This window comes from Panthera uncia, chromosome B4, assembly GCF_023721935.1.
Source record: "Panthera uncia isolate 11264 chromosome B4, Puncia_PCG_1.0, whole genome shotgun sequence".
NCBI lineage: Eukaryota > Metazoa > Chordata > Mammalia > Carnivora > Felidae > Panthera > Panthera uncia.
In genome coordinates, this window is record NC_064809.1 from 23,619,344 (window position 1) to 23,635,725 (window position 16,382).

Below are 16,382 nucleotides of genomic sequence, written 5' to 3' on the forward strand. Positions count from 1 at the left end.
GGGCTCTGCACTGACAGCTCAGAGCCTGGAACCTGCTTCAGATTCTATGTCTGCCTCTCTCTCTGCCCCTCCCCTACCTGCACTCTCTCTCTCTCTCTCTCTCTCTCTCTCACAAAAATAAATAAACATTAAAAGAAAAAGAATAAACATGATTATCCCAAGGTTATGCATCTTATTCATCAGTTTAGTAAAAAAGCATTGATACTATATTCCTTTGCTAAGGCTGCCACAGCAAAGTACCACAGGCCAGGTGATTTAAGTAACAGAAATTTATTTCCTCACAGTTCTACAGGTTAGAAGTCTGAGACAAGGTTAGTTTCTTGTAGAGGGCTGTGAGGGAGAATCTGTTCCATGCCTCTTCTCTACTTTCTGGTGATTCCCTGGCAGTCCTTAGTGACCTTGGATTGCAGATGCCTCACCTTGATCTCTGTCTTCTTCTTCACATGGCAGTCTCCATGGGAAGAGTTCTCATACTCTTACCATGTGATCCAGCAGTCAAGGTCTTTGGTATTTACCCAAAGGAATTGAAAATTTATATCCACACAAAAACCTGTGTACTAATGTTTGTAGTAACTTCATTCATAATCACCAAAACTTAAAGTAACTGAGATGTCCTTCAGTGGGTGAATGGATAAATAAACTGTGGCACATCCTAATAATGGGGTATTATTCAGTGCTAAAAAGAAACGAGCTATCAAGCCATGAAAACACATGGGGGAACCTTAAATGCACATCACTAAGTGAAAGAAGCCAATCTGAAAGGGCTATAGACTATATGATCCCAACTAGAGAACATTTTGGAAAAGGCAAAACTATGGAAACAGTAAAAGACCACGGGTAGTTATAGGCTGCAAAGAGAGGTGAATAGGCAGAGCACAGGGGATTTTAGGGCAATGGAAATACTGTATGGTACTATAGTGGTAGATAGGTGTCATTATACACTTATAAAAATCCAGAGAATATCCAACACCAAGTGTGAACTCTGATGTCAGCTATGGACTTTGGGTGACAATCATGTTTCAGTGTAGGTTCATTGATTATAACACATGCATCACCCTAATGCAGGATGTTGATAGTGGGGAGAGCTGGGTGTGTGGAGCAAGGAGGACAGGGGCTAACTGGTAACTCTATACTTTCCATTCAGTTTTTCTGTGACCCTCAAACTGCTCTAAAAATCAAGTTTAGGGGTACCTGGGTGGCTCAGTCAGTTATGCGTCTGACTCTTGATCTCAGTTCAGGTTTTGATCACACAGTCATGAGTTCACGCCCAGCATTGGGCTCTGCACTGGATGTGAAGCCTTCATAAAAATAATAAATAAATAAAAATAAAGTTTATTTATTAAAAAAACTATAATAAAATACAGAAAGTAGAAATATATAGAAATAATCCATATAGAAATTCAGTATAGGAAATGATCCATACCCTTTGGTTCCAGGAGACTGTAGAGTCCTTGAGAACAGAAATTATTCTTAGTTATTGATATATCCAGTATCTGACATAGTGCTTAATAAATAGCAAACAGATGCTGGTTGGATGAACGAATGGATGGGTGGATGGTTGAATAAGAGATGTAGTACAAGAAACTTCTGGAAGAGGAAGAGTCCTTCTAACAATTATTTTGCCTTGGGAAGATTAACTCAGTGCAGACAGAGTAGTGACCTTGCCCCACACACGGTGTTTTTTTGGTTTGTTTTGTTTTTTATAAATTTTTTTAACATTTATTTATTTTTGAGACAGAGAGAGAGCATGAACAGGGGAGGGTCAGAGAAAGAGGGAGACACAGAATCTGAAACAGGCTCCAGGCTCTGAGCTGTCAGCACAGAGCCTGACGCGGGGCTCGAACCCACAGACCGCAAGATCATGATCTGAGCCAAAGTTGGACGCTTAACTGACTGAGCCACCCAGGCACCCCCCCACACACACACACACATAGTTTTGGGTTGCTGTCTGCATAGGCGATCAGCCTAGTGTACAAGCTCAGAAGCAGAGCGGGAATGTCCAGAGCAGCAGTGGAGTAGATTGGAGCCTGATGCATCAGAACAATGAAGGTCTGACTTTCCAGAAAACAAGCCAGAAACATGTTTCTCCTTGAAGATACTGCAAGAGCAGTAGCAGTCCAGCCTCCTCAGGTACAGACAAAGCAGGAGGTGGAGTAGATAGAGGGAATTGTGAATATTTTCCAATCTCTAGGGAGCACTTGGAGAGAGAGTATGCTTTTCCTGTAAGCCACTCTTCTTCCTCTGTGGGAAGGTATAGTGCATTCAGTGAGCTGGGAGGCAGGATTCAAATCTCAGTTCATTCAAAGTCCATGGAACATTGTTAGATTGTTTTATGCCTTGGTAGTTTTGTTGTTTTTTATTTGTTTTTGTTTTTTTATGCCTTGGTAGTTTTATATGTAAAATGAAAAAATGTTCTTTTGCTTATTATTATTGTCAAATAATAATCGTTCTGGACTCCTTGGGGTGACAGCATCAGAGATGATTAGTCTTTGTGCCACGAATGACCCAAGTGCCTGGTCAAGGTCATACCCGTGCCCGAGGTCAGGCCTCTTTGAGCGCCATCAGTCTAGCTGCCAGACCCAGACTGAGCTAGGGCCCTGATTTGCTGTCTTCTGAGCCTCCAACTGTACTCCAAATGAATATTGTAATTACAGAATATCAAGGGGAGCCCCAGTCTAGAAAGATTACACAGTTCTTCTCATAAACAGTTGAATTAGGAATTAAATGTCTATTGATTCAGCATGTGATTCTCTGTAATGAATCTCTAAATGCTGTTAAAAATCCAACTTGGGAACTTACACACCTGGACTTTCTAGTCTGTAACTGACACACAAAGTTTTGAAGGAACACAGTTTTCAACAGTCTATTTCAAGGCATATTCCTGGTGTCATTTATCCATAATGTCTACAGTTTCCTCAAGAAAAATACAGCAGGATGTCAGATGCTGTATTTATTTCCCCGCCTGCCGTTAAAGCCCACACTGGTTGCCTCTTTAAAAGTTATGCGTGTTACAAATGGAAATTCCTTACCAGGAGAGTATTCTTAGAAAAGTGATTCACATCCAGCCTATCGGCACATTTATTGTTCTACTTCCAAAATATACCCCAGTGCATTGACTTCTTTCTGTCTCCACCATTTACTATTCTAGTCCAAGCCATCATCATCTCTCACTAGACTACTGCGATAGCCTCCTGACAATTCCACTTTTCTGTCTGCTCCCAATCCATTCATTTCCACATAGTAGGCAGATTCATCAGTTTAAAATATCACAGCTCCCTGCTTTGAAATCTCTAGTGGCTTTACATGGCGATTCAAATGAAGTCCAAACTCTACAGTGAGCCCAGAGGGCCTGGCTCATGCTCACCTCTCTGGCTCCTATCACATCATCCCTCACTGTCCTCCAGCCCCACTCTTCCTTCTTTCCTCACGCAAGGCCCTTGCCCTTGCTGTCCCCTCTGCCTGGAATGTTCTGATTCCAGTTCTTCGCCTAGGTGGTTCCCTCGTCACCAGGGCCTCAGCTTCTCAGAGGGCAGCTCTCCCTAACTTCCCCAACTCAAAAGGCCCTCCCTGCCCTTTTCAGTCACTCTCCATTGCTCCTCTATGTTTTTCTCTTCACAGCCCGTTTTGTTACTGAAAATGTCATGTTTGTCTATTTGTTTCTTAATGCCTGCCCTCTCACTGCCTAAACACCCCAAGGGAACAAAGATCTTAGTTTTGCCTCTTCTGAATCCCCTGTGACAAGAGCAGTGCCTGGCATAAGATATATATTTATTGGATAAGTGAATACCTAGATATATACAGATATATCTATATATTCATTCAGCAAATGTATTTGTTTAAATGTTTATGTATTCATATGTTATATATGAATGAAAAAATATCCCTGAAGATTTTTTTCACATCCAGTTTTCATCATGACTTAGAATGTTGGAGTGGATGGAATAATCAATTCTATTAAGTATAGGATTGGATTAAAATAAAGGCAGCAACATAAGAAAACAATAAAGATTTTGTCTGTTTCCTATACCTTACTGCACCTTGAACATAGTTGGAATGACACCAAGAATTACCATAGACTCCTTGATAAAATGCCTTCTATGCCTCCAAGAAGAGGTGTGGTGTGTGTGTGTGTGTGTGTGTGTGTGTGTGTGTGTGTTTCTGAATATATTTTTATGTACCTTATTTAGGGTTTTACTACTATAAATTCTAAGCTGTAGTCCAGAGTTCTCATGCCTATACTTAAATGATACATATCCTTTGATTTTGATGCTGGGATCTTTGGGTCTTTCTTCCTTAGCTCCCTTTATTAAGCTCACTTTTAAGATGGCCTCAAGGAAAATGAACATCTGGAAATGACCACATTAAATCCCAAAGTTAAGTATCACATAGACCAATTTTTCTGTGGCCCAAGGAATTAGATATTTTTACCTCCTCTGAGGGGAGCTCCTCATTTATTTTTTTTCTTCATACTGGCATTCATAAAATTTTTTTTTATCACTCGCCGGGTAACAGGTACCATGCTCACCTCTCATATTAAAATAACAAATGAGACTGAGCCTACTTGGATCTTGGCCTACTTGGGTCTCAGAATGACATCATTGTCTATGGGATGACCTTCTTATGCTGGAGCCTTAGAATTCTTACCCAGTCTGTCTCCAGCCATAGTCACTGCCTTGCTATATGCCAGGGAAGGTGATGTTAACATTTTCATGGTATGTTTCAGCAACTTGGAAGCATATACAGTATACTGGCTGCAATCATGAATGTTGGAAACATTGAATTTTCTTCTGTGGCAACTGAACACCAGCTTGACAAGAGCCACATTTCCAATCATGCAGCTCTGGAAAACTGTGAGTTTTATTATCTTCTGTTCAACACTGAACGCTTTTTTTTTAATGTTTATTTATTTTTGAGACAGAGCATGAGCAGGGAAGGGGCAGAGAGAGAGGGAGACACAGAATGTGAAGCAGGCTCTAGGCTGTGAGCTGTCAGCACAGAGCCTGACGCGGGGCACGAACTCACGAACTGTGAGATCCTGACCTGAGCCGAAGTCGGACGCCCAACCGACTGAGCCACCCAGTTGCCCCAACACTGAACTCTTGAAAAATGCCTAATTACATACTTGTAAGTGTCACATAAAGACAATTTCAAAAAAAACTTCAAAAAAAAAGATAATTTCAAGCGATTGTACTGATAGAGAATCCTGAAAAAGAATATTCAGATTCAATTTGCATAAAATGAAGCTTTTAAAGTACAATATTTAAAACACATATTCATGCCTGCAAATTAACTGATTACTGAAGAAAACCTTCCTAAGACTAGGCTTTAGACTGTTTTAGGAGCTATTTACATTTCAATGTAAAAACACAGAAAATATAATTAAAATTTAGTAAACTGATCTGAAAAGAGTTTAAGTTATTATTTGATAGATTTAGTGTATATATCATTTTATTTTATTTTTTAAATATAATTTGTTGTCAAATTGTCTTCCATAAAACACCCAGTGCTCATCCCAACAAGTGCCCTCCTCAATGCCCATTGCCCAGTTTTCCCTCTCCCCCCCCCCCATCAACCCTCAGTTTGTTTGTTCTCTGTATTTAAGAGTCTTTTATGGTTTGCATCCCTCCCTCTGTGTTTGTAACTTTTTTTTTTCTCTTTCCCCTCCCCCATGGTCTTCTGTTAAGTTTCTCAAGATCAACATATGAGTGAAAACATATGGTATCTGTCTTTCTCTGACTGACTTATTTCACTTATAAGCAGTAAAGACTTGTATATTTATTTTCATACTGGATGAATTTTTATACTCATTCATCCTGGGTTAACTGATTTTGCAATAATTTTGTATACAAGAAAAGTGCAATATTGTATTTGCTTCAAATCAACTTTTTTCTCTATCTAGCAGAGTTTAATGAATTATTCCAATAACTTAAGGTTTCCCACTGATTTTCTGGTGGCACAGCTTTTTTATTTAGAATATATGCTATTTTTTTAAATTTTTAATGTGGGCATATGCCTCTATTAATTCCAGATTTGTTATGTTTCATATATAATGTAGAGAATCAAGATATAAATTTTTATTTATATATTTTTTCTGATTTATACTTAATCAGAAATAGAATGAGCTGTTTTAAGGTAAATTTCAGAGGACCAGATACGAACCATCCTAGTCTGGACCTGTCCTTAGATCCCTATCATCTCCATGCCACTTTGTCTCTGGGACCAGCTTAGTAATACAGAAGAACTGAGATTGGCATGTAATGATTGCCGTGGACCTGAGAACCTGTTCTGATTTTTCATATATAAATAAAGTTAAATGACCAGAAGATATTAGACTAATAGTTTTTTGTTTTGTTTTGTTTTGTTTTTTTTCTGGGCCATGGATCTCCCTCTGGCCCATGATGAGCCGGGCCTTCTTCTGGCCAATGTGCTGCAGGCTATGTAGATCCTGGGCTGAACCTTCATTCAGCAGATCTAATATTTTTTGGCACCCATGGGCCAGTAGTTCCAGGTTGATCTGTAGCTCCCAGCAGTCCCCAGTTATCAGATGTGGAAGGGAAAAACAGAAAACTCCAGTGATATATTCAGATCTCACCATTGATCATAATTAGAAGAGTTATCAACCATGAAGAGAATGATTGACCACAGAGATATTTGTAGATTATGAATATATACTCAGAAACTAACAAACTAAGAACTGACTTTGATAATTGAGAACCTATTTCTATATAGGAAACACTCATATGGGTCACAAAAGATTAATATTTATATGAATATAGTTAAAATTAAAGCACTTTGTGGAATAGCCTTTTATGGCAAATAAAAATTTTGCTAACTTATAATGATTTATAATTAAAGTTGCAAGGAATTATCTCCAAACCAAGGCCATGTTTCCTGATGGTTTTACAGGTACATTGTTTCAATCAGGGGCAAGTTCTGGCTGTTCTGTCTCATAAATATGTCTCAAATCTGACCACTTCTGTTTATCTCCATCATCTTCGTTCTCACTGAAGACAACATCACCTCTCACCTGAGCTAAGTAACCTCCCAATTGCTCATTCTACATCAGTTCTTGAACTTTTCCAGGCCATTCTCCACAATTCATTCAGAAACCACTTAATGCATGTATCTAGAAGGTTCTCTCAATCTTTCTCTCCCTCTCTCCCTCCCTGTCCCTCTCCTCCTCCCTCTATCTTCCTACTTAAGTTTCTTGATTAGCTTCCATTCCTTCTAGATAAAGATGATCAAGACTAGAAGTTTGCCTTATGAGGTATTATACTTAGCAATATATCCCCAGGTAAAATGAACAATGCAGGAATAGAAGTAGACATATTAATCAATGGGAAACACTATTCAGAAACAGAAACAGATCCAAGCAGAATTGCCAGAAATGGCATTACAAATCACTAGGGAATCAGTGTTGTAGGGACAGCAAACTGGCTAGCAACTTGGGGGGGTGGAGGGGGGATTCGAATTCTTGTCATACACCATATACCAAAATGAATTACAAATCTATACCATTTAAATGCAAAAAATCATAAAAGTTCAGGACAAGAGTGCGTTTATATAATCCTGAAATGAGAAAAGACTTGAAGGATTTTATGTGCAGAAAACCAAAAGCAGAAAGGATTTTTAATGGATATTTGACTACATACATATTAAAACTCTTTCATACTAACAAAAGAAAAATAAACGAAATTGCAATACAGGTAAAAAATAAAAGAAAATATTTGTACTATACATATAAGAAATACATGTAAGCTATGAAGAGCTCTTCTAAGCTTATTAGGAAAAGACAAATATTTCAATGAAAAAAGGGAGTTTATAAAATAAAACCATAAATTACTAATAAAAATATGAAAAAAAGAAAGTATTTAGCTTCACTAGGAGTCAGTTAAAAACAAATTGAAAAATGAAGGCATTTTTTCCTATCAAATAGGCCATTCTCAAAAGTAATATGTGGTACCCATGAAATTGCATTAAAATTTTTTTTTATTTGGCTGATAAGAATGTAATTGGTTCAGGGTTTTTGAAGAATAGCTAAATAGTATACATAAGAAGGCTTAAATATGTTTATATACACTGAACCAATTACTGATTCTAAGCAATTTATGCTAAGAGAATCATACGAAACAGGAACACAGATTCATACACAAAATATTTATCCCAGCATTCTTTACAATTATGAACATATGGAAACAACCTAAATATCCAACAATTTAAAGTTATTGATATATTATGATATATAGCAGACTATTATGCAGCAAATTAAAATTTACAAGCAATATTTAATAAAGTGAGAAATGCTTAAGATATTAAGATGAAATATATGTGCAGAATAGTGACAGTAAACATGCTTAAAAGGAAAGAAATGCAGAATGTTAACTTGAAAAGCAAGATATCCACAGTGGACTTGTATTACCTCTACAATGTGAAAACAATATTTAAGCAAGTTCCAGTGATCTTAGCCACATAGCTGAGAACTATCTTGTCCCAATGCTAAAAGTAAAATTCAAAATGTTGAAAATAATTTAAAAGGAGAACTGATTTAAAAAATAGTCTGTCATGTGATAGTTTGGGTTAAAGATGTTTTATATTAAAAAATGAGTTTTATTCCCTGAATTTAGGTATTTTTCATTTAAAATTCCCTGTGATATTTAATTACCATTAAATATGCATGTTCCAGGCATCACACTTTAACAGAATTTAATTATTGAAATATATAACTGAGAAGTAGTAGGATACAAAAATACATTAATGTTGAGATAAGGTTTATGCTGTTTGGGTTAAATATTGCAAAGGTTAGGTAAAATACATTGGTTTGAGCATATCCCTCAAGTCTAAGTAACTTCCAGTTAATTTCTACATTTTGAAAACATGTATATGATAATGGCGTCCAAATTATACCAAATTTATTCATTATGCTTATAAATTATTTCACATAATTCAGTGAAATTATGTTTGGCATCATGTAAACAACCACTGGCTTGTGCCAATGTTCCCTCCTGTCAGCCAGTTCGGTTTGGGTTGTGCTGTATTTATTATATGGCAGTCTGCACGTGACCAGTCAGGGAGAGAAAAATGATCAAGAAGAGACACAGGACTCCTACTCAACAGCAACTTATTTTTACATTAGAAAGTCTTCACATATTTCTTTTATGTCATTTGAAGAAGGTAAATTAAGACATTTTCATTCTATAGGAAGTGACTTCATTGCCATAACTTTTTCTAACAACACATCTGTTTGTTTTTTTTAGCTGCTTCTTTGCTTTGCATTCAGGCAGATGAACTAAAAGAAGCTCTTACCTCCCACTGTGTGGTCACTAGAGGAGAAACCATTATTCGACCCAATACGGTCGAAAAAGCTACTGATGTCAGAGATGCTATGGCCAAAACTTTATACGGGCGTCTCTTTAGTTGGATAGTCAATCGCATTAACAGCTTATTGAAGCACGGCACATCGCCAAGGTAAAAATTCTCATAGAAACATTTTTTTCCCCAAATGTCAGGTGATGTACATCTGTTTTCTAATTTATTGATTTGTATATGAGTCCCTTTGAAGACGTTTCTAATTGCTATCGCTGAATTATTACGGTTCTATCTCAGTAGATCTGCTTTATTTCCTAGTAGCCCTTTATTAGGCCACATAGCTATAAAAATGCAAACGTCCTGGAACACAAAAACTGTAGCAACATGAATAAACATGAAAAGTGAATTTTTAAAGTGACATCAATTTATATGTTCTTTTGATAGGAAGGTGTACTGCAAAGTGTATACCATTTTATACTTGCATAAAATGTCATTCCAGCAGGTTTTTTTGTTTGTTTGCTTTGTTTTGAAGGATTGAATTAAATCTTGAAGGCAAAGGAAAGCTTTCTTTTTATATTTTAACTCTCACTATAATCCTGTAAGGATAGGAATCATGACCTCCAATGAAATTTGGTTCCAAAATGTCCTAAGTAAATAGTAAATGATAGAGTGAATATATGAACGATGATGTCATCGTTTATGCCCTGCCTAGTACCCCATCTTAGAAATAAAGAATCACAGCCACCACTGACTGAGTACTCTCTATGTACCAGGGATTGTGCACAGGTATAAGCCCTTCCATTTACACCTAAAGCTTTGTTCCGCCACAAATTACACAATCTGTAGAAATTGTATACAAAAAGCAGGATAGATGCCTACCTTAAGTCACCTTGTTCACATTTGCTTACTAAGCATAAAAGACTATTCTATACACATTTCAGGCATGTAATTCAGTCATTTTTCCACGAAGGGCCATACCACATCATAATATTATCCAGAATGTCTAAGAGATTATCCATTATTCCTCCATGTTCTTAACTCTCTATCCCCCAGAATTGCTTCTTTCCCTTTCTGCTAAACTGTAACCTATCTGACTGGGTCTGCAAATCAAATTCCAGTTTGCCCATTCTGATTTAATGATCAAAACACTTTGTATGTTCATGTGTGGCCATATGTATGATGCCAAGCTTTCAGATGAAAATGGAAAAATTCCAGAATGTTCACTATCTATGTATTCCACAGATGACTACATTTTGCTACTTATCATCTGCATGTTTGCACTAAGGCGATCTGCTGAAAATTCCACTACAGCCTATTTACTATTTGGTAACTTTCCTTTCCATACACTAAAGAAAGCCAGCCAAATCTTAGATTTTCAAAATTTTTATAGAAAGTTTAACAAACAGGGGCGCCTGAGTGGCTCAGTTGGTTAAGAATCCGACTTCGGCTCAGGTCATGATCTCAAGGTCAGGGAGTTCGAGCCCCGCGTTGGACTCTGTGCTGACAGCTCGGAGCCCGGAGTCTGATTTGGATTCCGTCTCGCTCTCTCTCTGCCCCTCCCCAGCTTACACTCTGTTCTCTCTGTCTCTCAAAAATGAATAAATGTTAAAAAAAATCTTTTTTAAATAAAGTTTAACAAATTAAAATAAGACCATTCATATAGTTCAGCAAAAATCTGTCAAGATTTATGTTAAGATTTTGAAGAGCCTGTATACTGTGCCAGTCTTTTCCACTAACTTGTTGTGCAACCCTTGACAAATTACTGCATTTGTCTGCATCTTGTCTTCTTCAGCTATTAAATAAAGGCATGTAATGACAAATCAGTGGTCTTAGTTATTGATGGACATCTTGGAGCCTTTTAAGGATCTCTTGAGGGATGCCTGGGTGGCTTAGTCAGTTCAGTGTCCAACTCTTTATTTTGGCTCAGGTCATAATGTCATGGTTCATGGGATCGAGCCCTGCATTGTTCTCTCTCCTCCCTTTGCACCTCTCCCACTCCCTCTCTTTCTCTCTCTCTCTCTCTCTCTCTCTCTCTCTCCCTCCCTCTAAAAAAAAAGAAAAGAAAAGAATAAAAGAAAGAATAAAAGGATCTATTGAAAGTATGTTCTTCACTCCAAAATTTTTAAAATGGATATATTTCTATATACCCACCAAAATATTGTGCATGGTTGATTCCAGCCCCCTTGAAGACCATTAACAGACCCCAGGTTAAGAATCCCTGAATGAGGTCATCTCTAAGGTCCTCCTGGCTGTAACACACTATTAGATGAGTTAAATATCTCAGCAGGATCCTGTGGGATGATTTTTTAAAAGAATAATAATGTTGACTTAAACCAGCATAAATTTTCACTTTCTATTCAAAATAGGAATTTTCAGAAGTATTTGTATAGCTTTCCTTTTGTCAATCCCATCACACAAAGGGTCCTATAACTTTGTGTTCTGAGTTCAGTCAGTTCTTCCGAATACAGAGAGCATCCTTCACTTCCCAGCAAGAGGTTGACAGCTGTCATTTCTAAATCACTTCCTCACACAACACTAAGCATTAACCTAGGTTACATAAATAGTGAGCACAGAGAAATGTTTGTACTCTCCTTTTTAAAATCACATGAAAATAACTGTAATGCATATATTTCTCAGAAGAGGCAAACTTTTGACCAACTATCTAGCCTTTAATGAACAGAGAGGTAACCATTATGGGGGAGCAGGAAAAAAAGTACATTTGGAATATTTAATTATAAAATAATATTTAAGATAGACTCCACCAAAGACTGCTAGAACTGATACATGAATTCAGCAAAGTTGCAGGATACAAAATCAATGTACAGAAATCAGTTGCATTCTTATACACTAATAATGAAGCTACAGAAAGACAAATAAAGAAACTCATCCCATTCACAATTGCACCAAGAAGCATAAAATACCTAGGGATAAATCTAACCAAAGATGTAAAAGATCTGTATGCTGAAAACTATAGAAAGCTTATGAAGGAAATTGAAGAAGATATAAAGAAATGGAAAAACATTCCATGCTCATGGGTTGGAAGAATAAATATTGTCAAAATGTCAATACTACCCAAAGCTATCTACACATTCAACGCAATCCCAATCAAAATTGCACCAGCATTCATCTCAAAACTAGAACAAGCAATTCTAAAATTCATATGGAACCACAAAAGGCCCCGAATAGCCAAAGTAATTTTGAAGAAGACCAAAGCGAGAGGCATCACAATCCCAGACTGTAGCCTCTACAGCAATGGTGTAATCATCAAGACAACATGGTATTGGCACAAAAACAGACACATAGACCAGTGGAATAGAATAGAAACCCCAGAACTAGACCCACAAATGTATGGCCAACTAATCTTTGACAAAGCAGGAAAGAACGTCCAGTGGAAAAAAGACAGTCTCTTTAAAAAATGGTGCTGGGAGAACTGGACAGCAACATGCAGAAGGTTGAAACTAGACCACTTTCTCACACCATTCACAAAAATAAACTCAAAATGGATAAAGGAGGGGCGCCTGGGTGACGCAGTCAGTTAAGCGTCCGACTTCAGCCAGGTCACGATCTCGCGGTCCGTGAGTTCGAGCCCCGCGTCAGGCTCTGGGCTGATGGCTCGGAGCCTGGAGCCTGTTTCCGATTCTGTGTCTCCCTCTCTCTCTGCCCCTCCCCCGTTCATGCTCTGTCTCTCTCTGTCCCAAAAATAAATAAAAAACGTTGAAAAAAAAAATTAAAAAAAAAAATGGATAAAGGACCTGAATGTGAGACAGGAAACCATCAAAACCCTAGAGGAGAAAGCAGGAAAAGACCTCTCTGACCTCAGCCGCAGCAATTTCTTACTTGATGCATCCCCAAAGGCAAGGGAACTAATAGCAAAAATGAACTATTGGGACCTCATGAAGATAAAAAGCTTCTGCACAGCAAAGGACACAATCAACAAAACTAAAAGGTAACCAACAGAATGGGAAAAGATACTTGCAGATGACATATCGGACAAAGGGCTAGTATCCAAAACCTATAAAGAGCTCACCAAACTCCACACCCGAAAAACAAATAACCCAGTGAAGAAATGAGCAGAAAACATGAATAGACACTTCTCTAAAGAAGACAACCAGATGGCCAACAGGCACATGAAAAGATGCTCAACATTGCTCCTCATCAGGGAAACACAAATCAAAACCGCACTCAGATATCACCTCACGCCAGTCAGAGTGGCTAAAATGAACAAATCAGGAGACTATAGATGCTGGTGAGGATGTGGAGAAACGGGAACCCTCTTGCACTGTTGATGGGAATGCAAACTGGTGCAGCCGCTCTGGAAAACAGTGTGGAGTTTCCTCAAAAAATTAAAAATAGACCTACCCTATGACCCAGCAATAGCACTGCTAGGAATTTACCCAAGGAATACAGGAGTACTGATGCATAGGGACACTTGTGCCCCAGTGTTTATAGCAGCACTCTCAACAATAGCCAAATTATGGAAAGAGCCTAAATGTCCATCAACTGATGAATGGATAAAGAAATTGTGGTTTATATACACAATGGAGTACTACATGGCAATGAGAAAGAATGAAATATGGCCCTTTGTAGCAACGTGGATGGAACTGGAGAGTGTTACCCTAAGTGAAATAAGCCATACAGAGAAAGACAGATACCATATGTTTTCACTCTTATGTGGATCCTGAGAAACTTAACAGAAACCCATGGGAGAGGGGAAGAAAAAAAAAAGAGGTTAGAGTGGGAGAGAGCCAAAGCACTCTTAAAAACTGAGAACAAACTGAGGGTTGATGGCGGGTGGGAGGGAGGGGAGGGTGGGTGATGGGTATTGAAGAGGGCATCTTTTGGGATGAGCACTGGGTGTTGTATGGAAACCAATTTGACAATAAATTTCATATATTAAAAATAATAAAATAAAATAATATTTAATTGCATTTTAAAGTAGTTGATTATAAAATAAACTCAAATACATTTTTGTCTTTCCCCAAGTTACCATTTATTCTCTATTAAACAATTATGAATGAATAACGCAAAAGTAAATAATGATTCTTTAAAAGAGGTGAAGTGTTTTTAGCAAGATGTTTTAATTGTTCTAAAGTGAAAGACTAAAGACATCCTTACACAGAATTTTTGCTTTTCTGGTATGATTTTTATTGAATATATTTTTGTGGTCTTCTGAGTGCTGGCCAGGTTTTCCGTATGATTCATGACTCACTTGGGGCTGTGATCTTGTACCCACAAACCCATAGGAAAAAGTATAGGACAGGTTTCTGTAGTACAAGGAAAGTCTTGTATCTTTTACATGTTAAAATTGATGCTACCTACTTTATGTTTTATGGAGGGAAACTTTTTCAATTAAGAAAATTTACACTCTGTGTCTTGGTAGGAGTTTCTTAGCTAAATCACAAAAGCATATTCTGAGACACCCTGCTTTCCATTCCCTCTTAAGAGAATAAGTAAGGACTCAATAATGCCTCTTTAATTTTCCAGTGGGAACGGTGATGAGCTGAGCATTGGCATTCTGGATATATTTGGCTTTGAGAACTTCAAAAAAAATTCCTTTGAGCAGCTGTGCATTAACATTGCAAATGAACAAATTCAGTATTATTTCAATCAACACGTGTTCACATGGGAACAGGTAAGTCATGGTACTATTAAGATTCATGTATGTGTGTGTTACATGCAGAATTGTACTAATGAAGCAAGACTTAGATCATAGGTTTAGGGCCTTAAATATATAGACAAAGGAAAGATTTTCTTTTCTCCATGCCTGTAGTAAAAACAAAAATAAAACCAGAAAACAAGTATGAATTTAGTGTCTCCATATGAGATGCCCTTCCTTGAAAAACCAATGCACCCTTCTCCAAAACTTAGCAAGTCTGAGCCCTTATACACAAACAAGTTTCCTTTGGAAATTTAAGTCAGCAGATGTGTCCAACTGTTTCTCTTTCTGTAGACTGTGTAGCTGAAACTCTGTTTGAAATTTAAATATCCATCTAAAATGCATTAAACTTCAGAATTCCGGTAACTAGGCAACAACACAAGATAATGGGTTTGATGCAAATGCCATGAAATGGCAATTTTGACAGGGTACAATATGTAATTTATGATTCAGCTTCAAAAATCAGAGACTTACTTGAATTGCATTTGGCAAAGCTGTAGTATTAAAATTATTTAAATTATTTTATCAAGTCTAAAAGCAGCAGTGGTCATATTTTGTGTCATTTAGTGTGTCATGTGTCTCCTGTAAATAATATCACATTGTTTTGTGCTTACTGAATAGAACTGACGTTTTTACTTAAATTTGAGATAAATGAGAGGTACATGAACTTCTTTTGATTCAAAATATTTAGGCTTATTGAGAATTTACTTTAAAATTGCATTTTGAAAACACTGGTCACAAAAGAAAACCTCTAGATATTAACATTTCTTAGGCCAAAAAAAGGGACAAAAGTGTAAGGTTTTACCTGTGTTTGCATAGCTCTGATCTACCCCAGGATCTTGTTCTATCAAATATTCATTCCTCTCTTCTTTCTCACTCTGTGTCTCTCTCTCTCCTCTTTCTCCACTCTTCTCCATTAGCGCACGCAGTCCCGTAGCCTAGATAAATAATGAGATCTTTAAAAATTGTTAAAAACAAAAGCCTTTCTCCAACCTGCTTATCTCAGTAGCTATGGCCTCTCTCTTCCCTTCACAGCCAAGCTGCTTGAAAGCATATTCAGTATTCATTGCATTGTGTTGATTTCTTCTCTACCTGAGTATATGAGTCTGTAGCATCTGGCTCTAACCTCGCCCACTCTCCTGGAATGGGCCTTCCTAATCTCATCAGTCATTAGTATCAGAAACATTTTAGTCTTTACATTATTAGCCTTTCTGTAATTTTCAACCCTGTTGATAAATTCCTGTTTCTGGAAAACCCCTCCTTTAGCATCCCTAATACCATCTTTCTGTTTCTCTGCCATCTTCCTGTCACTTCCTGTACCATCTCGTAAATCAGTCGTTCTCAACCCTGGCTGCATATTAGAATCACTGGGTACTGGAAAATCCCAATGCCCAGACCCTGTCCCAGACCAGTTAAATCA

The 16,382-nt window shown here is 37.5% G+C and overlaps 1 protein-coding gene across 1 annotated transcript in view; it reads left to right on the forward strand.

The window, feature by feature from the left end:
- Nucleotides 1-16,382, forward strand: part of MYO3A (myosin IIIA) — a 243,182-nt gene that overhangs the window by 142,997 nt on the left and 83,803 nt on the right. The window contains exons 17-19 of the mRNA XM_049624722.1: nucleotides 4,724-4,850; nucleotides 9,255-9,465; nucleotides 14,791-14,938. Coding sequence (XP_049480679.1) covers nucleotides 4,724-4,850; nucleotides 9,255-9,465; nucleotides 14,791-14,938 — 486 coding nt within the window. The remainder of the gene's footprint in view (nucleotides 1-4,723; nucleotides 4,851-9,254; nucleotides 9,466-14,790; nucleotides 14,939-16,382) is intronic.